The sequence below is a fragment of the Polypterus senegalus genome, chromosome 6 (genome assembly GCF_016835505.1).
Source record: "Polypterus senegalus isolate Bchr_013 chromosome 6, ASM1683550v1, whole genome shotgun sequence".
NCBI classification, from domain to species: Eukaryota; Metazoa; Chordata; class Cladistia; order Polypteriformes; family Polypteridae; genus Polypterus; species Polypterus senegalus.
The window spans coordinates 179894618-179917697 of record NC_053159.1 but is presented as its reverse complement, the minus strand read 5'-3'; the positions used below and the strand labels follow the sequence as shown (position 1 = coordinate 179917697).

General features: G+C 34.4%; 1 protein-coding gene across 2 annotated transcripts in view; it reads left to right on the top strand.

Annotated features, from left to right (window-relative positions):
- ola1 (Obg-like ATPase 1) overlaps positions 1 to 23080 on the top strand; it is a 164116-nt gene that overhangs the window by 134755 nt on the left and 6281 nt on the right. For both annotated transcript variants that reach the window (XM_039757650.1, XM_039757648.1), the window contains exons 8-10: positions 16259 to 16399; positions 17134 to 17230; positions 19544 to 19666. In XM_039757650.1, the coding sequence (XP_039613584.1) occupies positions 16259 to 16399; positions 17134 to 17230; positions 19544 to 19666 (361 nt within the window). The remainder of the gene's footprint in view (positions 1 to 16258; positions 16400 to 17133; positions 17231 to 19543; positions 19667 to 23080) is intronic.

Genomic DNA, 23080 nt, shown 5'->3' with positions numbered 1-23080 from the left:
TACAGTCATTTTTATTTTAGAAATTGTTAATGTCTACAGTTCAGAGAGGACAAACTGTCACCCATTTTTCCCATACAAGGTTGTGAGGTGCCCAAGCCTGTTTTGACAGCTTTAGAAGTTCAGAAGAAAAAATAGTTTAATCAAACCAATATATATGAAATTGGCAATTTTGACACATTGCATTACATTTTTACTGACTCCAACTCTGACTCCAGTAACCCAATAATTGCTTTGGATGCCACAGTCCATTGCTAACTACTATTCCACCATTACACACCTAAACCCCAGGTCCCTACTTGTCTCACTCACTGTGTTGTGTTTTAGAAGCTATGTGCTACTCAGCTGTCTATGTGTGTGATGTTCCTCTTTAAATTAAAGTTATTGTGCATGGTTCCTGAACAGATGTATAAATGAAACAGGTTCACTAAATGCTGCACACTTACTAATTTATCAGTTTAAATATTTATTATGTAAGTTTTAAATGCAGATAACTGTGTATAAAGATAATATGCCTTTTCATCCAGTCCAAAAAATGATAATCTAACTTGTTGTAATGTTGTAACAGTATTTTTATAGTAGTGTTCTCTGTGAAAGGTATAATAAAAATTAGTTCCAGTTTTATTCAAAGCATAGTGCTAAGCATATACTGTAAGAAAAAAATTATATCCAAAGAGGGCAACACTATTGTAATTTAAAGAAATTAAGAAAATAAATAGCATTTTAGTTTGAAAAGAGAGGAAATATTTTACTTAATAATACTTTTCAGTCTGCAGTATTCAACAGCATTTAGTATTTCTTATCAGGAGTCTGCAGTAAGCATTGTTCTGTCCTATGTAAAATTTGTTTTTTAATTTTAAAAGAATGGGCCTTTCCCACTTTTTGAAAATGTAAAGATGTTTATTTTTCCAATTTGCTTGATGTTAATTGTCCATAACTGTAGTAACCACTTTCTCATATGCTGTCAGCTGAATAGCTATAGAAGAAAGCATGTTTCAGTACATTTCTAAAAATCCTACATTTTGTATTAATTAGATGTAAATGCCTTGATTTTGTATTATTTTCTGTCTCGTTGTGTTCCCCAAACCCCCCTCCACCTTCCCTATCCACCAATGCGAAAAGAGGCACAAACACTGTCTGGTACTAAGTCTTGTTTGAGCTTTTTAAGCAGATGAATGATTAGCAGAAATAATGACCCTGTCAGCCTTAATTACATTAAAACGTGGTTAACATTTAATTTTTTCCACTTAATATGCAAAAATTTCCACTAGATTTGCACTGAAGGCCATTGAAATTCCATTATAAGAAGAATAAAAATTTCAGGCATCATTTGTTCAGAGAGGGAGGTCTGGACTTGAAACTGCTGAATCTTTCTATTAGTGTAACTGTGAATAATTGCAATGCACACAGACCCACAAATTAGAATTTAGGGTGTGCAGCTATAGGTCAACTGCAAGGTGGTATTTTGTTTTTAGTGAGGTCCATTTTCCTGTATGTCGTGGAGATTTATATTTGTTTCTCCTCCTTGTCATTGTTTTCCATGTGGAAAGTGTGTGTAAGCAAAATGTGCTCTGTTCTTAAATGTCAGAAGAACATGTCCGAATTTGTTAATTTCACATGTGAACCCATAGAATTCTATTATTGGGTCTCCACTTCAGCAAGACTCAGGGTTTCACATAAGTCGACATTAACATGTGCATGCTTGGTTATTTTAATGAGTAATATTGTTTCCTGAAATGTTTAGAAAATGAATGGATTGATTTTAACCTCAAGATTCCATTCTGGGCCTGCATGGTTAGTTCCTCTTGTACAATTCAGAAATATGCTGTCTTGATAAGCTGCCAGTTGTAAGTGTATGTGTCTGTTTATGTGAATCCTGCAGTGGAGTGCTGTCCCATTCCTGCCTTGATAGGCTTGAGTTGAATGTGCACCAGGGAGGAATTTTTCAAAGGAATTTACATTACGATAAAATAATCAAAAGCATAGTGAATTCACAAGCCTTGTCTATGTGTTTGACGTCTGGCATTAGAGTTACATTTGAAGGATAAAAAAGTCATTTATGAGTGAGTTTATTGATGAAAGGCAGTTACCGCTTTGTGGAGTGCATTAAAATGTCCTTCATCTCAGAAGCCCCATGTCATGCACACCACTACTGGCTACAGCCCTTCTAAACTGATTTTTTATGATATAAAACTGTGGTGTGCCCTTTTCTCTAAAGAAACTCTCAATGGAAATAATGGCAGGGTTCCCGAACATTTACGTTTTACAACAATAGGATGTGACAGGGTGATGGACTAGTTCAGATGGGTTAAGGGTTAAAACAGTGTTCTGTTAAGGAAAAGAACTGAATGTAGCATATAAAATGTGAAGTTTACTATGAATTGTTGAAGTACACTTATTAAAATTAAAAAGTAAGTTATCTATATTTCATATACTGTCATTTTAACAGTATTTTTATGTGAATTTTTATTTGAATTTCCCCTTGGGATTGATTAAGTATCTATCTATCTATCTATCTATCTATCTATCTATCTATCTATCTATCTGCTTCTCTTTTCTGTTGAATTGGTTTAAACACAGTAACACATAATGTACGTACAGTGTACCATTTTCTGTTAATATATACTGAATTTTTTGTGTTACTAAAAAGGGTACAACACAAATACTAAGCAGACTCAGCAGTAAACCCATTCAAAACATTACTGAGAACAACCTGATATCTGTAAGGTTTTATCCTCTCTGTGTACTGAGACATCTGAAGTTAATTGTCATTTAAAAGTGCACATGTATTGATTTCAGCAGAACTACATATTTTCCTTTTTATCCAAGCCTACTTTTTGTCACATAACTTACTGTAATGCATGAAAGGCATGTTGGGCTTTTATCAGGTACAAAGTATATTTGAACAGTTATGGGGGATGGATAAAGTAAAGTGGACAGCATCCACTGATTAGGAGGGAGATTGTTAGCTTTTGTTGCTGGACAAGCTGACTGCCTTATACAATACAAGGGGAATTTATTTGTTGGACCAGTAGAGCGGATAATATTTTGTTTGCTGGCCCAGTGTTGTGGTAGTTTCTGTACAGTTCTCCATACATCCTTCCATCTGTGTGTTAGTGAATGCTCACCTGTGTAATACACTCTTAAATAAAATGCAAGGACACGGGTGGACTTCACTCACTTTATTTAATTTATTTTGTCTTTGTTATGCCACATCAAAGCCCCATCACTCTATGTTTGTGTATGTGTTAAGAAAATGGATTTTTTTTCTTTTATAAAGTTACATTCCTGAAAATTAACATGCATTTGTAGTATGTCAAAAAAGTGATAGTATTAGTTTAGGGCTAGTGACATAGACTCCACTGTTTGTCATCACACTAACAGTTTTAACTCTTAGAATGTAGATGTGAGTGCACATCCATACTTGGCATAGAACATACTAATAATACACTCCTACTTAATTTGTATGTGAATATGTGCGAGTTACCTGCTGACAATCTTTCACATCCATTTATGTACTGATCTCTGATAAAATCTTTGTGTGGGTGTCTACCCCACAAATATAATACACATGATAGGATGGGCTTTAAACGATAAAAGTAAAAACTAACAAAATAAAGTGTGACGCTATCCTTTGCAGTGGACTTACAACTATGAAACTTAAAAGTCACCAAATTAGGATTAGCCATTCCATCTTACATTTTTAACACATCTACATCACACAGAATCACATCTTTATATATATATATATATATATATATATATATATATTTGTGCTTCTATGAAAGTTCAATTCACTATGTTAAACTCAATTTTCCACATAAATGTTTTGATTTGTTTTTAATGCAACCTTAATGATAACGAGAAGTTAACATATAGCAAATGCTCAGAACAAAATATTTTGGCCCTTTAACTGTTTTCATATTCTGATCAGTCGACTTTGTTACGGACTGATTCTAACCATGATCACCCTGTCTACAAAAGTGTTTCCAGACATTGTAGTGGTTATAAATAAAAGGGACAATTATATGACTATTAATTTATTTCCATTTAATTTTTTTATGCAGTTTTATCTTATGCTTTGCTATCAAATTAAGAAAAAGAACAGGCTCAACAGCTGAAATGTTATATTTCCCTTTTTTAGTTTTAAAGTTGCAATTACACCCTTTTCATTTAAAATAATAAGATTTAAGAAATACTTTAGTTTAGCCTTTAACAAGGCTCCTTTTGCTCCACATCAAAGCACGCATGAGCAAACAGGCTAAAAACTGCTCTTTTGGAGTTTTTTTGCAGCTAGTTATCTGTATTCGTTTAGGAACCACCATATTAGTGCAGTAATTTCCCTAGTCTGTCACTATTTATTCTCAAAAATATAGCAAACAAAAATATCACTACCGGATCCAAAGCTGTCATATCAAAAACTGTAAATAGTTTGTACTTATTTATTTTTTTGTAAAATTGTACTTGTTTTTGTAGCTTATGGTAAGTAGTTGTTCTGTTTTTTCTACTCTTACTTCTAGACATTTTTGAGGTAAGGTAGTTATCATCACTAATGATGGTGCCGGAGAGTGGCAGTGGGTGTCACGTTGATTAGCATGTGTAAGTAAAAATTTCACTATACTCTGTACACATGACAATAATAACCCTGCAAACCTACTTTGTTAACCTTATTATTAAATGCAAGTCCATCTGTGTTTTTAAAGTTAAACTTGTTATTACAGGTAGTACTGGTAGGACACCATCAGTGTTAGAAAAACAGTATGATTAAATTCTGGTCCCTTGTTGTGGATCTATTATGCTGCACTATTAGAAACTTGCAAGCAGTGTTGAATGTGGCGCCATGCCGTTTAAGATGCCATGAAGAGTTAAGGCATTTGACAAAGGCCAGGATTTCATTTATTAGCAAGTACTGTGTCACCCTTTTTAAAATTTAAGTAAGAGAAAGACATGATCTTGTACATTTTTAATCTCTCATAGAATGTGTTAACGAATGAATTGAAGGAATAAAATACAACTTCACATGGACTTCCACCTGTTAATCGGTCATGCAATGTAGAAGCCAGGGTTACACTTCTCAGCACATACTGTATCCAGGAACAATTTACCCTCTTTAAAATGACAGACAGGAAAAGAGAAAAACATGGTCTTGTACACTTTTTAATCTCTGATAGGATGTCATAGTGAAAGAACTGGAAGAAATAAAATATATTTTTACATGGTCAGCCACAATTAATCATTGATATTTAAGTTTCTTTAACACCAGTTTTAAAAGATCAACATTTACACTGTGCATATATAACAGCATAAAAGCTAATATTCTGATTCTAGCTCTCTTAAGATTTGCGGTGTAATTGTACACTAAATTTCTGGCTTATGTGTAAACAGTGGCAAATAACATTTTTTTCCAAACAAATGGGCTTGGCATCTGCTAGTTGAAGTCATATTTAGTAAACTTCACCTGTTAAGGCAATGGTTGCAAAATCATATTCAGCAGAGCAGTATATATTTCTTTTATTCAATGGATATGCAATGATTATCACCACGCCTCCCAAGGTCCATAAATATTCAGGCTTCAATGACTTGCCGTGAAAGACATTAAATAGTGAGTGCATGATCTGCCCCATAAAATATACAAGGCACGTACTGGAATGACATGCAAACCTCTTGATGCTTGTAAGCTGTAGACCTTGAACGTTAAATAATGATGCATCTAAGCCCATCAGACAAATACAAGTTCAAACTCCCCAAGGTGTGTATATATCATTGATAAAAACAAGAAAGAAAATAAAAACATGACTGACCTTCATAAAATTTTTCCGTAATTGCCTCACATTTGTGCACCTTAAATATTTTTACTCTGTCTATTTAGGGCTGGAATGCAAAGAGGACCAAGTTAAGATGCATCACACTGTCCACAAAAGAGGGCACAAGGACGTTTTTTCGGAAATGACTGCAGACAGGCTCAGTCTTAACCATGGAGTTTTTATGTCAAGAACAGTCAGCATGGCAGCTTACAAACTCAGCCTTTTTCTGTACTTATGTTGTTGACTTTACAAATAACTGCTCATTATACAGTAAATAAAGGGTTTCTGCCTTCTAGGTGAATGCATATATGAAGATCAGACTAAATTACAAATGTTAAAGATCCTACTTTTTTTACTTAAGATAATTAATGGAATTTCATGCTAAAAGTGACAGAAGAGAAATACTAACATTTCCATCTTGGATGATTGGGCTGTGCATTTTGGTTGTTGGTGATTTGCATAGTATCAGCACTGCAGGTTCATAAAGGTTTGTTTTAAAAGTAGCATTACTTTGCTTCATTTTATTTATTTTCTCAGAAATAAGCATCTAAAACTCTTTTTAATGATTAGAATGCACAAAAAAAGCATCAACTGACTACATCTTTATGAATTGCTGCTTCTAGACGCACGGTGGCAGGTCCAAATTGCCCCTTAGTCGACCGAAATGCACTGGTTTCCTTTTCATTTCAAAATTCTGAAATCAAACCTATAGATTCACTGTCTGCTCTCCTTATCTTATGTAACACTAGGCTGCAATCCTCAAAGGACTGCTTAATTATTCAGAAGCCTTCATGCACTGCTCACAGAGAAACTGTTTTGGTTGTATGTCGCCTTCTCTTCCTATTTTGCATTCATTCTGTCTCAGCATTAATATTCAAACTGAAGAAAAACACTCTCCTCTAATGCATTTACAAGTTGACAGTTTCTTGTTTCACATGAAATGCACATTTTTCTGTTTCTACATTGTCTCTTAAATTCTTCTTTACACTTTTTTAACTTATTGTATTTGCTTCAATACACAATGTGTTTATGTTATATTTTTTGTTATTATTTGATTTATTTACAGTTGCTGTTGTACAAGATATTTGCTTTGATTCTTAGTAAAGCACTGGTGTTTGTAGGAGTTCAGCAGGAAACAAAAGTTCAGGCCAGTGCTTCAACATTTCCCTGGGGTTGCCTGCAATGGAGTTCAATTGGAAATATGTTTCATTAGTGTGACTAGTGTGACAGGCATTGAACACAATTGAGGATGCAGGAAGCAATTCTTTGTAAAACAAGAACAACAAATCTCTTTATTAGTCAGGTATTTGTGCTGGTTAAAGAGACTCTCAAAACTGTTAGCAGCAAGTTACAAGAGTGCAGTGAAGAAATGATTACCACAAATCTCAAATGCTTAATATAATCGTTTTCATGTTTGTACAATTGGGGCACTTAAAGGTTAAGTGACTCACTAACGGTCTCACAGAAAGCCTGTTTTGGAATGGAACATACAATCTTATAATTATATGTGGTATCTTTTCCATAATGAACACTGCTTTTAGGTCTTTTACAGGTCTAATTGAATTGTTTCCATATTTTGACAGTTGAGACGCTTGCAGGTTAAGTGATTCGCTATGTGGCCAACACTGGGCAAATAGAAGAAACTGAATCTGCAACATTGTAGTTTAGAGGCCATCTCTGTATCCACAAGGCCACACTGTTTATGGTGTTGTCCACACATTTGGAATGTTCTCCTCTGCTAGCAAGATCTAAACCAATAAGGATGTAGGAGGTGCATGAAAATTCAAAGGATCGCTGACAAACCCATACATCTAAGACAGTCTTCTGTCCCTCTTGGCAAGCTGACCTCACCACATAGCCTGCCACTTTTAAATGACACTGCTTACTATGTATAACTTAATTTTGTTTTAAACACAAATGTTTTGAATATAGTGTTAAATATATTTTTGATCAGATTATTGGTATCTATTGTTATGTATAAGGTGTGGTCTATGGCCAGCTTGTCATCACGGCCAATACCCCCAGGCCGCCAGATGGAGCTCTCCCTGCAGCATGGAGGTGCCCCGGATGCCAGCAGGGAATCATGGACCATGGAGTTTTCCCATACAAACCTGCTGGATACCCCAGGGAGGAATAGAGAGTCATATGTGCCCTATAACCTGGAAGTGCGTTATAGGCAGAGCGACAGCAGAAGTGACGTACTTCTGGGTTGAAGAAAAGGACTTTTTATCTGACCCAGAAGTGATAAGGTTTACATGAACTGGGGATTGGAACACTTCCAGCCAGGGACTATAAAAAGACTGTGACAGCTCCCAGATGGCGAGCTGAGCTGGGTGGAAGGGTGGCAACGCGTCTGGAGGTAGAGGATTGTTTATTGTGATTAGTATTGTGTATTTAATGAATATTGTGGAGGAGAGGGTGCTTTGTGCACTGTTGTTAATAAATATAGTCTACTTTTGAACTTTTACTTGGTGTTTGGAGTCTTGGACAGGGTTTCAAGGGAGCGGTACTGCCCCCTATCTGTCACAAAGGTTAATAAAAATAATAAAAAAGTAAAAATAAAATGGTACTATTTGTTTGACCTATTATGTTTGATAGCAGACTGTATTGATTGTGTTTCTTCTTATATTTTAAATAAACTGAGGCCTATACTCTTCTATTTCATCCGATACTCAAATCCATATATAATATAAACTAATATTATATTATAATATAATAATATAATACCACTCTTTACAATATAATTTAGCAGTAAATGATTTATTATATGTGCATATTGTTAAAACAACAATCACAGTTACATTTTGTGTAAGAAATAAAGTGAGCTGAGCAATCAAGTTATATTGTGATATATTGTCATTTTTAAGCACAATCCAAACTCCAAAGGGGACCCAATTCAGACTTCCCAACCACACTCTTTTAAATCATGTATTGATATCTGTCTTGCTGGATAGTCCAAAGAGGACTCTTATCAATGCATGGAGTGTGGCACACAAGGGAGGCATGTGATTGTACACAGAGGTGCGCCTGCATGTGGGCTTGGAAAATTAAGCAGCTATGAGCAGGGGGTGATGGGGTGGTGGCTTCAGGGAATTATCCTAAATTTGCTTTGGTACCAGTATTGAGGTCCAAGAGCTGGAATCAATACCAAATTCAAAATTTTACTACCAATCCAAAACTACTTGAGAGACATCACCTTGTTTTGTTTGTTCATAACACTTTGATTGCAATCTCTACTGGCTTTCAGGAATTTCAGGCCTTTGTATTGTTGGTATTAATAGGTGTTTGAGTTTTCTGTTCATAGTACGTTGTATTATCTTTATCCCTGCACTGTGAAATTTGTCAGGGATTGCAGCAGTAGATGTTTAAAAGATGATGTTCACAGTTGTAAGCATTTGTTCTAAAATTATCTGTAGTTGTTTAGGTCATATTACCAAACCATTGTCATTTGTGAGTACACTTATGGCTTTTTTTCCTCCAAATTGTTGAATGTTTTCATTGTTAATTTTTCACTTGAGGAATTACGTAGTTTTTATGTTGGTTTAGGCTTACTGACTCCAAATACAGAAAGAAGGTGGATGTGCAAATTTGCTCTTTTTTATATGTGCAGTCAAAGCAACAAGAAACAACGGGAAGCCAATTGTCCCAATACTTGTGATTTTTTTTTAAATCTAGCAAAGGAATACCAACAGTGCTGGAATTCTAAACTGGTAAAGTATATATGAGTAAAAATCCCTAGAACTAAAGTAAGAGAAATATGTGTTTTTGACTCATATGCACCTTTTCTTCTCAAATAAAAACTGCTGATGTAAATCGCAAAAATATAAATTTTCACCTCACCAGCCAAGTACTCACTGAGGACCGTGTATTTACATGCTGTATTGTGTAATATGATTGAATTTCTACAGCATGTGTACTTAATTGATATGCATGTTATCATGTGTTTATTTGGCTCACGCCTATATCCAAGGTGACTTACATTTGCGAAAAAATTGGAGCACAAACCAATATTTGTAAGATACCTGAAGAATTAATATATTACATCGCCATTCTTTCATTCAGTTGCAGTTGTTGGGATACGTGCTTTATGTGGTAAATAGTAGTAGTTCAGCATATTCTTTAGAACTTAGAGACCAATTAATTTCTGCTCAGTCTGTAACTAAGACAGCATAACTGTCAGTATACATTTGCTACCCACTATTCAGTGATCATACAGTTTATCCATGGCAATATGGTAAGGTCAGTTCTTGCTGTTGATTCGTGGTCTTGATACTGTGTGTTTCTAAAAATTTGGCAGTTAATATGACAAGATTTCAAATCTGATAAAGTAATGTACCATTGTGATTTGTACCACATTTTGGATAAATGAACACAAATGCTTTATTTTGCAGTATGATCTGTTTATGTTTTTTCTGGTTGGAGATGCTTTAGTAAAATATTTAGGGTCACACTGTGATTCAGTGGTGAAGATACAGAAACTTCTAAATGAAGTAAATTTAAATGCTATTTCCCCCCTAATTATGTTATTTTCAAATCTTATTGATGGTCTTTTGACCTAATATTTATTGGTGAATGGCTTGAGCATAATGTGTTTGCCTTTTTCATTTTGAGTACTGTGTACTCTGAGAAAGGGTAAATCTTGGTTATGGGTTTACTATGCTTTTGTGTATTTAAAAATTGATTATTGGCATTTATGTAGTATATGTTCTTTGTGAGTCAGGAGTGCAAGTCCTTTTCATTTTGACTTTCAAGCTTTCAAATTGGAGGTGTAGTGCTTATCCACTAAGATCTGAATACCTTTTTTCCTCCCCACAAGGCTTTGACAGGTCTTGTGCCACTCACTTGGGAGACCTTCAGACCCCTATGCTCATTTATTGCTCACTTGTACCATTCCCGCTTGTACATTATGAAAATTGTCTGCCAACACCTTAAGAGGGACTCCTTTGTTATTAAGCTTGTGATGCTCAGCACTGTCAAGTTTCTTTTCTTTTCGCCAATTATAGTTTCAGGTACAATGGTCTATTCAGTGGATCAAAGTCTCCTACATGTAGTGTGGGAAATGATTTGTGAATCATTATTGAAGTGTATTTTAAAATGGGCTACCTGAGGAATGCAAATAATCCTTTCAAGAATGGATCACAAAATCCAGAAAATGACAAGGTGCAAGTGCCATTCTGTGTTTGGAAATTCTGATGCCTAAACCTTGCTTTGTCTTGATGTTTTGAACTTTGGATTAAAGCCACCATGGAATGGAGCTAAACCAAAAGTTATTCTTTGATAGTGCCTTTCTACTGAAATATTTGAGATAAGAATAAAAAGTCCATTTTCTGAAATCATGCTTGACAACACTTATTGTTGGTAGCCTGTAATTATCACAAATGTGTTTTCTGGCTTAGGGATAGCCTATGAGGTCAGTATCATTCATTTCCTTTCACAGAAATGTGACGACTCTTTTAGCTTTTTCAACTTAAATGTTTTCAAAACTAAATTCAAAGAAATGTTCTCTAAAATATGTAAAATACATCAGAGATCAATCTTTGCACAGTAGTACTGAGTTAGATGATTTTAATCTTATTGTTAGTGTACACAGCACAGCAGATTGTCTTCTTCAAGGATCAATGTTATTGTATACCAACAACAAATTAAGAAGTGTAAATGTACTCCAGTGTCTCTTGCAAGCCTCTGGTCTCTTCTTGAACTTTAATCATATTCTGTGTAGGCGCTGTTATTGAAGACTCATTTTCTAGCAGTAAAACATAGCATTTTCATTTGTTGTGTTTTGTATATGGTTAATCATTTAAAGATAAGAAACAAAAACAAGAAGATGGTTTATAAGTACAGCAGATCTTTATTCTGAATACTTGTTGATTATAATTTTCTTTATAATTGACTGTAATTTAATGTCCAGTAAATATGTTGATGTGACAATTTACAGAACAGCAGTATTTTTCTTTTTGTAGACAAAAATGTATTTCAGACAAAGCATATATAATACATGCAACTGCACTAAGTTTAACAAATGATGGCAGACATTTCTTTTTTTAATAACAATAAAGATATAAAGATTAGAAAGTTCACCATTTTAAAGCTGTTTAAGGGTAAAATCGTTACGTATATCAAGCTCATGATGTTGTTAACTTGGGATTTTTTGGGTGTTTTTAGGACAAAATGTTGTTCCAGTTTCAAAACTGAGAATATTTCTGATATATATACTGACTTTACAAAGTATTCTGACTTCCTCAGTTTTTGCACTTTTTTTTTTTATGTTGCAGCATTGTGCTGAAATCATTTAAATTCATTCAAGCAACAATCAATACCCCAGAATGACAAAAAAAACAGGATTTTAGAAATTTTTTTAATAAATAAAATACCACTTTGGCACAAGCATTCATATCCTTTTGGTAGTGACTATGACCTGGAGACCTTTTGGGTGTGATGTGACAAGCTTCATGCACCTGGATTTGGGGATCTTCTTCCATTCTTCTCTGCATATCCTCTCAAGATCTTTCATGTTGGCTAGAGACATTCAATGGACAGCTGTTTCCAGGTCTCCCTGAAGGTGTTCAGTTGCGTTCAAGTCTGGGCTCTGGCTGGTTCACTAAAGAACATTTACAGAGTCGGTCATAAGCCACTCCTGTATCGTCCTTGCTTTGTGTGTAGGGTTTTTTGTCTTTTTGTAAGGTACATTAGGCCCATTCTGAGATTCAGTGCCTTCTGGAGCTGGTTTTCTTTAGGGATACCTCTGTATTTTTCTTGTTTCAATCCCCATTTGTCTCCCAGTCCCTGCCACTGATGAACAACCTTACAGCATAATGTTGCCACCACCATGATTCACTATTGGAATGGTATTGTGCAGGTGATGCGTAGTGTACTGTTTCCTTTAAATGTGACACTTTGAATTGAGGCCAAACAATTCAGTTTTGGTTTTATCAGACCAGAGAATCTTGTTTCTCATAATCTGAGTCTAAGAGTAGTTTAGGTGCCTTATAACCCTGAAGTTCCAAACTTTCATGTGTCGTATTCACACTCAGAAAGCCCAGATTAGTGTAGTGTTGCAGTGGTGGCTGTCCTTCTAGAAGTTTCTCCATTCTCCACACAAGTTCTCTGCAGCTCAGCCAGTATTGCCATCGGGTTCCTGGTCAACCCTCTTAACAAAGCCATTCTCCCATGATTGCTCAATATGGCTGAGCACCCAGCTCTAGGAAGACTTGTGGTTGTTCCAAACTTATTCCATTTAAGATTAATGAAGGCCACTGTGCTCTGGGGAACCTTCAATGCTTCAGAATTGTTTTTGTAGCATTCCCCCGATCTGTCCCTGGACACAAACCTGTCTCTAAACTCTGCAGGCATGTCCTCTGACCTCATTGCTTGGCTTTGCTCTGATATGTCAGCTATGTGACCTCCTACACACAGGTGTGTGCCTTTCCAATTCATGTGCAATCAACTGAGTTGGACTGCAGGTAGATTCTAAACAAGGTACAGAAACATCCTAATGATGATCAATAGAATGGGGTGCATTTGAGCAACGTTTTACTTGATGCAACACAAGAAAATGTGAAAAAGTGAAGGGGTCTAAATCCTTTCTGAAGGCACTGTATTTCACCAGTGTTGCTTCACTGATTTTGGTTTACCAGACTTTTCCACTTAGCCTCCTAGGTTGTGTTGTGAAGACAACTTGAAAAGCAATGGCTGTATGTGTGTAAAATTAAAAGAACAGCTATTAAGTACATTAAGTAAATATAAGTTGATCCTCATTTGTTTTATTTTTAATTATACTGCTAGTGAATAATCATCAGAGGCAGCCAAAATCCCCTTATTCATAGATCAATAGTATTTCTTCTTCTTCTTCTTCTTCTTTCAGCTGCTCCCGTTAGGGTTTGCCACAGTGGATCATCCACAATTGTTGTCTGCATATTGATGTGGCAAAATTTTTACATCGGATGCCCTTCCTGACGTAACCCTCCCCATTTATCTGGGTTTGGGAGAGTATGGAAACATTTTAAGAGTCAAAAAGAGATGGAGCAGGTTTAGAAATGGCTGGAGTGTTAACAGTTCTAATAATGGCAGGTGATGTTGACCAATAGAAACATCTTCAATGACATTAATCTTGTGAAAACATACAAATGTGGTAATGTAAGAGAATACTGTGACAAAAATGATGTTAATATTTTGTAAATTACTCTTTTTCTGATTTATTGAAATTGTTTATATTTTGATCATTTTAGTATTTTTCTGTAATATCGTTGTGACCTATTGACACAGTGCTGTAAAAACATACACTGAAGTCATTAATCTTTTAAGAATCGTTTTCATTTCAATTGTACCTTTGTTGTCTATGTTATTTGTTTTTTTATTTACTGGACAACGTGGCACATTGCATTTGAAGCCACATGGTTGGTGACTCAGTCCATGATCCCAAGCAGTGTGGTTCAAAATGTGACAGTTGTAGAGGAACTTGAGATAGTTTTTACTATTGAAATGTGCTGTTTAATAAGAGAATGTTTCCATTTAACCAGTTGTTACTTCAAGTACTGTATAAGTTTAGTTCTTGATATATAGAATAGGTCATGTTGAGCATTATCTTCATAAATAACAAGTTTCTGTTAATTTCTGTAACATTAAAAAGTTTTTCTGATATAGTGCATTTTGTGACTGTGCTCTCTATGTTTGGTTATGTGCACGTTAGGTTTAAAAGCAATTTAAGGAAAAATCACTTCAATTATTAACATACTTTCCCTTTAAACAGCAAGTCATTTTCTTAAATGTTTGCAATATTTGTTGGTCAAGTACAATATATATATATATATATATATATATATATATATATATAATATATTGGCCATGCCTTTATAGTAATGGAGAATATAGAAACTGCACGAGTGAATGTCAGTGGAGCGCACTGAATACAAAGTATTTGAAGACAATTGCTCCTGAGGTCTGTGATGATTTGCAAAACTTTGCTTGCTGTATAGAAAAGCAGTAAACCACTAAATTTATATAAGAAGCCTCAATATGTTGGGAAAATTTGTTTTTTTTTTCCCCTGAGAAAACATGCAAATACATTTTTAAAGAAATTGAATTGCAGATAATAACAGGATATTCCTCTGTTTAAAGTGCAAACACCATTAGACCAAAGCATTGAAGTAGTTTAGTGAACTGCCTTATTGTTGTCAACTATCCAGTGTCCCACTGAATTGGTGTGAGTTTAATCTCATAATTACTTCAGTTATTTTAGGAAGAATAAGATGTGATTAAATGAAGCGTTATCTATTGTTATGTAAGGTCACCCTGCTGGCACTGTTTCTCAGTCCTAAATAATATACCATACTAGCAGGTTCATGCTGTCCTGTTTTTATTTTATTTGAAAATGGACCTGGTTTGCTACATGCCTTCTGAGAAAAGTAAAAGTAAATTCATGTGCTTTTTAAAATATAATGTCTGTCATGGCTTCCATTGTTGCTTTGATTTGTTTCTTTTATTTTGATTATCAGGCACATAATAATTGTTGGATTAGTCACAGTGATTATTGTGCAAATCACATGATGACTGTTTATGTAAACTGATGTATTTGATTTATTTTAAGTATTCGCCATAAATTCTTAACAATTGTTCTTACAATTATTGTTTGTCGGAATCATTAAAGAAGGCTAATTTTACTCCAACTATTTGCCTTTCCCACGTACATTTTATTCAGTTGTGCAGTTTTAATTGTTCTGCTGGTCTTCATTATGACAAAAAGTTAGAAACAGCATTAGTCATCGCTATAATTTGTTTTTTTTTTAGATTTAGCACTTTTTGATTTTATTATGTAACTCCAAATTAGTACAGTGGCAGCTGATACATTATAAGAACTTCATTGGAGATGAACGACACATTGATGAAACTGGACCGTGTGACGCAAAACTGAAAGGAAGAATGAGAAACTGAAGATCAAAAGGAGTTTGCCAAAGGGCAAGAAATTTAACATGTTGCATAGATGAAAACGTAAATTGTGTACTACAAACAATGATATTATAAAATGAATGCGTACATATTGATAGTGTTGCAGATCAGGGTTGTTGGCTGTCCTAAATGTATTGTTTTATTCATTCAATATAATGAATTTATTCATTTTTATGTGCGTGTTCAATGTATTCTCGACTGTTCCTTTCCTTGTGGTTTCAGTTATGTGTCTTTTTATTAATCTGTGAGGTGCTTGTACTTGATATCTTTTTTAATTTCCTTATGTGTGGCCATATTAGCAAACTTTTTTTTTATAACTTTGATGAGCTTCAGTTTGTGACAGCATAAGAAAGCTGTCTCCTACTTTATTGACCTTAGAAAACTGCTGTCTACTAACATAAAATATGATTCTGAGGCTGGGAGTTTGTGATGAATATGCATGTGCAACCTAATAATGAGTGTAGAACTGCAATACATGCTCTACATGTTAATACCATGCCCTTCGTTGTCTACAGGTTGGCAAAAATTAAAGAGTGGGTGGACATGCATGACCCTGGTGCCTTGGTCATTCCTTTTAGTGGTGCTGCAGAACTCAAGATACAAGACATGAATGATGAGGAGAAGCAGAAGTATACAGAAGAGAACAAGACACAAAGGTTAATTAGCATTCATTTTCCCCGCACTTTATTATCAACTATTTCCTTGCAGTAATTTAATTGCTTGTGCTGATAGAATAATAAATGACAGAGTAATTACCATTATAAAGAAAGAATCTTTCTCTTTACTGTAAGACACTGTGAAAGGATTTATTTAAAATTAAGTTTTTAACTGTCATCTGTCATCTCTGGATAATTATAACTTAGGTATTTTATGTATATTTTTTGTAAAACTGCTCTTTTAAAATATGACCTCATTCCCTTCATATGAATGATGAAAACATAATATATTTAAGGTGCTCAACTAGTCTCCAGTAAGCAATTTACAGTTGTGTCACTGTGTGCACATAGTTTTCTTCTTATTTATAAATATATGTATTACCAGTACATATTCTGTTTCATACGGGGAAAGTGGGACAGCATTTATGTTTATTAAAAATGCAATATGTTATCTGTAGTTAAATTTGTTGCTTTTTTCATTTTTACTTAAACTTGTTTCATTCGTAGTGAAATATTTTCAAAAATGTCATTCATGTTTAACATGTAAGGCAAAATAGATTTTTTTTTAACCTATTTGTAGATGCTAATTTTTGTGATCTTGATAGATAATAAACATGTACAGTACAAGTAAGTTGTAGCTGCTATAAGTCTTAATTTTTTCAAGCCTACTTGAACTGTATTTTTTCTTTTATATTATTAGTGGTTTTTTTTTTCTTCTTATTCCTTTCTTCTAGTGCACTACCAAAAATGATTAAGTCTGGCTATGCAGCTCTTCAGCTGGAATACTTTTTCACGGCAGGACCTGATGAAGTACGTGCTTGGACCATCAGGGTATGTTGCAGTCATTCTGTTAGCTTTCTGTCCTGTTCCACACTATCGAATTCAGATTGATATCACTGGCTTTGAAGTTTGTCATGGTAGCGGTTAGCTAGTCATTACAGATGAGCTTTTTTGTACAGGATAACTTTAATTATTTGTGAGCTGTTGAACAGTGAAAGTGGGGCAGCATTGATTGAGGTGGGTAACAATTGATTTTGCCTATTACATACTCTGAATTTTTTCATCCTGTAGAAATCTGTCTTCCCTCCTCCTGTGGTCAGAGATAAGACGCCTCAGTATTGTGCTTGCTTAATCTGTGTGACTGGGTTTGTCTCCAGTGAAATTGATGTCGCTTTTCATTTGGCGTTTGCTGAGTTTGTCTGGCTTCACTGGTGGTGTTATACTTTTGTGTCTTAGTTACTTTCTCTTTTCTGCAACTGAAGGCAGTTGAAACAACAGTAATACAGATGTTATATACAAGAAAAGAGTAGACATGTACTGTATAATATTTACTTGCCCCTCAAAATATGTTCTCAATCTTAAATGACTTGTTTTTGTATGATTTTAAAAGCATGTCATCAATAGAGGCATGTGGTCTTTTCAAAAAATATTATTTCAATCAAATGTTATGCTGTGTAATTGTCGTCATTATATAGTATTATTAATCACATTTTAACTCTATAATAAATTTTACTGCATTTTCCTCTTCTATGCAATTGAGGTATTCTATTAAATAAAAAAAGGCTGATGATTATTTACTTTATTCTAAAACTTCATTTTGGACATTCTTCCACTTCTTAACCAATATAAACTTTCATAAAATGAATTCTAAAGCTGAAGTCTGAACATTATTCTACTTCTTAATCTATATATACTTAAACAAAATTAACAGAACCTGCTTTGCTAATATCCTGTAACAGTTCAGATAAAATGTAAAGTCACTGACATATGAAATGAAATTTTGAAGACGCTTAGTCCTATTGCTGTTTTATCATCTGACTGATTATAGGCAGCCTTGATTATATGTGCCGGGCATTTAGTCACTTAAGCATCAGTGAGTAACTGTATTAACCCAATACATCTTTTATTATAAAAACTGCATTCCATAATGTCAGTCTCTTTAGCAGTTTAACATGCTTTATTAGACAGCCTTGAAGTCAGCATTATCTATCAACCTACATTTCATGTGTGTGTATGTGCGCAGAATGTGTACCCTTGTAATTCAACACATGGGACAGTCGCATTGTAATGTATTTTTCTCTATGTAGACAAACCTGGCTGCTGATTTATGAGAGTTACACTTGCAAGTGCTTTATCAATGAAATTGCATGGGGATTGTAATATATTGGAGTCATTAAATACACATCATTCTTTGGCATGAAATATGTTGACCCTGACCTTATTATATACATAATTAAAAATTGCCAAAGTATTTTGGCCTACAATGCTAAATTGACAAAATACTGATTATAATTTATTATTATGATCTTGATGATAAAAGGAGTGCAGTTCGACTGTTCTTTAGGGCTACATTTCAGGGACTGGGCTTTGAGGGTGGCACTATTACATTTTAAAATACTTGTCATTTAAGTATTACATCCTGTATGTATTTCATCAAACTATACACTGAAGACAAAACGATTGAAGTTTAACTTTATTTAAATTGATGTTATTGTGAACTGTATTTTTGTATTTCATGCTTATTTGTTTGATGGAATAGAACAGAAATGTGCATTACAGATGGCTGTCAGTCAAACAATTCATTGCACTTCATACCTTGATTCAGGTCACATTTTAAAAACCATGTAGGAGAGAAAGGGGTTAAATCAAGCAGGAATATATCGATTTTTATATTTTCACTACATTTGTAATATGAAGACTCCGGACATGCAACTATAAAATTTTGTGCGATATTTGAAAACTGCTAGTTTTGATCCTTGTGGGTCAATAAATTCAATTATAATCTCAGTTTCTGTATCCAAAACATCACCTTTAGACACTGGTGATGATCAGAGGCTAAGCTGAAACCCACAATGAAGCAAGATTGCTTCAACTGAAATCAATACCACCTCGAAATCTGTATCAAAAATTGCTGCCTTGCATTGATAGCAGTGGTATGTCCTTATCTTGAGTGAATTCAGCCCCTGTGAGTAGCATCTGAACGCTATTCCAATATCAGTACCAGAGCGATTGTGCTCAGGACATGCCATGCGATATGAAGCAATGTTTCATTGAATCTTGATTTAGCATCAAAAGAGGTGACTGTCTGTGCTGTAATCCATCTTCTTAAAAACAATTAATTTTCTTTGGGTTTTCTCCTGACAGAAAGGGACGAAGGCTCCTCAGGCTGCTGGCAAGATCCATACAGATTTCGAAAAGGGCTTCATTATGGCAGAAGTAATGAAATTCCAGGATTTTAAAGAAGAAGGTAGTGAGACTGCTGTCAAGGTGAGATGTTTCTTTGAGAGCTGCTTTGAGTTGTGTGAAGTCTCTTGTGATTAGTGCTATTTGACAGGCACTTTGGTTTGTAGGATAGGCAGCCACTAAATTTGCACTTCACCTTTACACAGGGGAAGGAATTACCACATTTTTCACATTTCCCAACATGACAGCTTACAAGATTCCATGACTAAATACCTACGTTTTGCACAGGTCCACACAATAGTTGTCATTTTCAAGATTCTCTTCAACTCTGAATAAATTACAATAGCAAAAAAGGATATTGTATTAGAAAATGCTTTTTATGTTATTAGGTATTCTCAAAGTGAGGAGGTTTGTTTACTTACGAAAGCTTTCACAAAATCACTTTACCTAAATACAGATATCTTCAAATGTTTGTGCCAGGAGCCACACACCAGTGCCGGGACTGTAATGTGAAAAGTCAGGTTAAATAAAGTGTGTAATTCATAACATAAGAACTGTTTCATGGATGAACAACCAGGTATAGAGCATAAAATGGCTTATATATCATCTTTTATAGCCTGTAATCTGTTGAAATCTCCTTGGGGGCTCTGCTTGTTTATAAGCTGTTTGGCATATTTCTGTAGCAAAAATATTTGTCAGTCATATTCTTTCCAATCAGAGGATGTATATCTTTTTCATTTCCTATGATGAAAAAGCTGCTGCTTTAGCTAGTGTGGAGTAGATACATAAAGATGTAATATTTCATTTAGATTATTCCAGAGGACTAGGAAGTTGCTTGTAATTCTGCAGAATATTTACGGCTCAACGTGACCAGGATCAATAGCTATTGTGTTCTCTTCATTTTATTTTTTTGACAGTTTCTTCTGTCCAGTTTATATTTTGGTCTTCCAGATACAGCAGTGTCCTCTGGTTTTCATTAACTCTTCAGATATAAGTAATGATCTTAATCTGACAGAATATTGTTTTATTCATTTTTTAGTGAACTATAGCTAAAATATAGTTTTATCTTGCTACTTTGAGTCATATGGAAATGTTGTTTTTCTGCTGTAGAGCATTGGCAGCCTTTTGTCAGCAATGATATAATAAGAAAAATAATTTCAGTTTTTTAGCTGGCTCAAGAAAAACAACAAAAACATTGAACTCCTACATGAGTGTTGCACTCATCTTTTAAAATAAGTCAATGGCTTTTTTGTAGAGCCATATTTTAAGTCTGTCCTTTAATGAAACAGTATATGAAAACAAACTAATGTGACTGCTTATGTAGGTCAAGTAATGTTTAACTATTATTAATATTCCATTAGGCCATGAAGATTATTTGTGATACTGATTTTATAAAATAAAATTCACATTTGTATTTGTTGATAGTTTTGTCTCAGTAAAGAATTAAAAAAAATTATCCTAAAGTAGAAGTTTGCTCTGACATCTTTGATGTTTCTTTTATTAAGGCTTAATGTTTTGGAGCTAACACTTTTGAAAAAATCCTTAAAAGTTCCTTCACATGATCATTCCATCTATATACAGGATTGAAATCCTGTGCAGTTTGAAAACACTTGCCTGGCTCTGGCAGGAAAAGGTAGGATGGGTAACACATAAGGTGCTTGCTTGGCGCAAATGTTTCAACTTCTGCTAGTCCCCAAACATTTGTTTCCTTTCTGTTGTGCAACTTCATTTTCATAAATACAACAATAGTCACTGGCAACACATTGAGTGAAACTCAATTGGAAATGACTAGGGAGAAAAGGTCAATTTTAAGCTTTAAAAAGATATATGGGGAAAAAAAAAATGGAAAAAGAGCATGGCAGAAACATTTTTCCATCTAGCTTATTCACAGATAATTTTTACTTTACTAGTATCAACCACTATGATTTAGTATCTAGGCTGAAAAAAGCTTGGATACGTTTTGTAGACATAGCATGAAAGAGGATTATGATCTTGTTATTGTAACCCTACAGAAAATAATATTCTGCCCTGTTTTACCAGTATAATAACTGATGTACTTGTTGGGATAACACAGAAACTATCACATCTATCAGTAGTTACCTTGTGGTTTCTAGCTTTATAAAATACATCATCTTAAAAAACACACAACTATGAAATACACACAGGTTTTTAAAAAAATAAAAATATAGCTGTAGTTTCAGTTCTTGTATCCAGTGATTGGTTAGGTTTAGGTGCGAGAGACTACATATTTCCAAAATGAGACACTGTTTCCAAAAAGGGGGAACATTTCTGCCAAACAGTATAACTTGGATGGTATGGGACATGAAATCTAAACCTGGTAGGTGACAGATTGGGTTACGAAAGAAAATTGATTCCAAGGTTGTGCATCATAAAATGTCTTGGTTATGTTCTGTAAAATCCATTTTCTGGAGAGAAATCCTAAAGTGACTAAATGTTTTGTGTTTTAGTTGGTTGATATTGGTGTGAAGCACAGGTTTTTATTCATATAAAGACTTTGACAAACTACTATAAACCTTTCGCAAATAATCTTTGCATGATTTTTGATAATGCCCTTAAGTTCAGCAAACAAACACGATATTGGTGTGAAGCACAGGTTTTTATTCATATAAAGACTTTGACAAACTACTATAAACCTTTCACAAAAAATCTTTGCATGATTTTTGATAATGCCCTTAAGTTCAGCAAACAAATTAACTCTGTTGCTAAAGCCTGTTTCTAACACCTCATGGTATTAGCTAAAATTAAGCCTTTTCTTTTTGCAAATGGTTTACAAAAACTAATTCATGCTTTTGTCTCTTCTCGGCTTGACTATTGCAACCCACTCTGTACTGGAGTTAATCAGTCATCCTCGCTCATCTTCAGCTAGTTCAGAATGCTGCAGTCAGGCTCCTAAAAGTAAGAAGAAAACATAATCACATCACACTAATTTTAGCTTCTTTTCACTAACTTCCTGTTTACTACAGGGTTGACTTTAAATTTTATTGTTTGTTCTTAAGTCTCTGAATGGTTTAGCCCCATCTTATCTTACTGACCTCTTACACCCTTGCTCTCCCACTTAGGTTCTTTGACCAGATGTTACTGGCCATGCTGAGGTCTAGACGTAAACTTAGAGGGATTGTGCTTTTGCAGTAGCTGACCATAAGCTTTGGAATAGTCTACCCTTTTATATTAGGTCAGCACCAACTTTGGTCACTAGAAAGTGATAAACAGCTTGGAATAGAGGCAGTGGAGTTTAATAAGATATAAAGAATACACCTAACATACATTAGACATAACATTTTAAATCTGGTTTGTCTCCTAATATAGAAATTAAAATAAAATTTTTGCTTCAAGTAACATAAATATGACTGAGACAGATTATTGGGTTGCCAGTTTGTTGAAAGATGTTAAACAACATCTTAGTTCTTTGATATTTGGTAAATTTACCATATTTAATATGCTTTGCAGAACTGAGAATAAACATAAATTTTAAAGAAT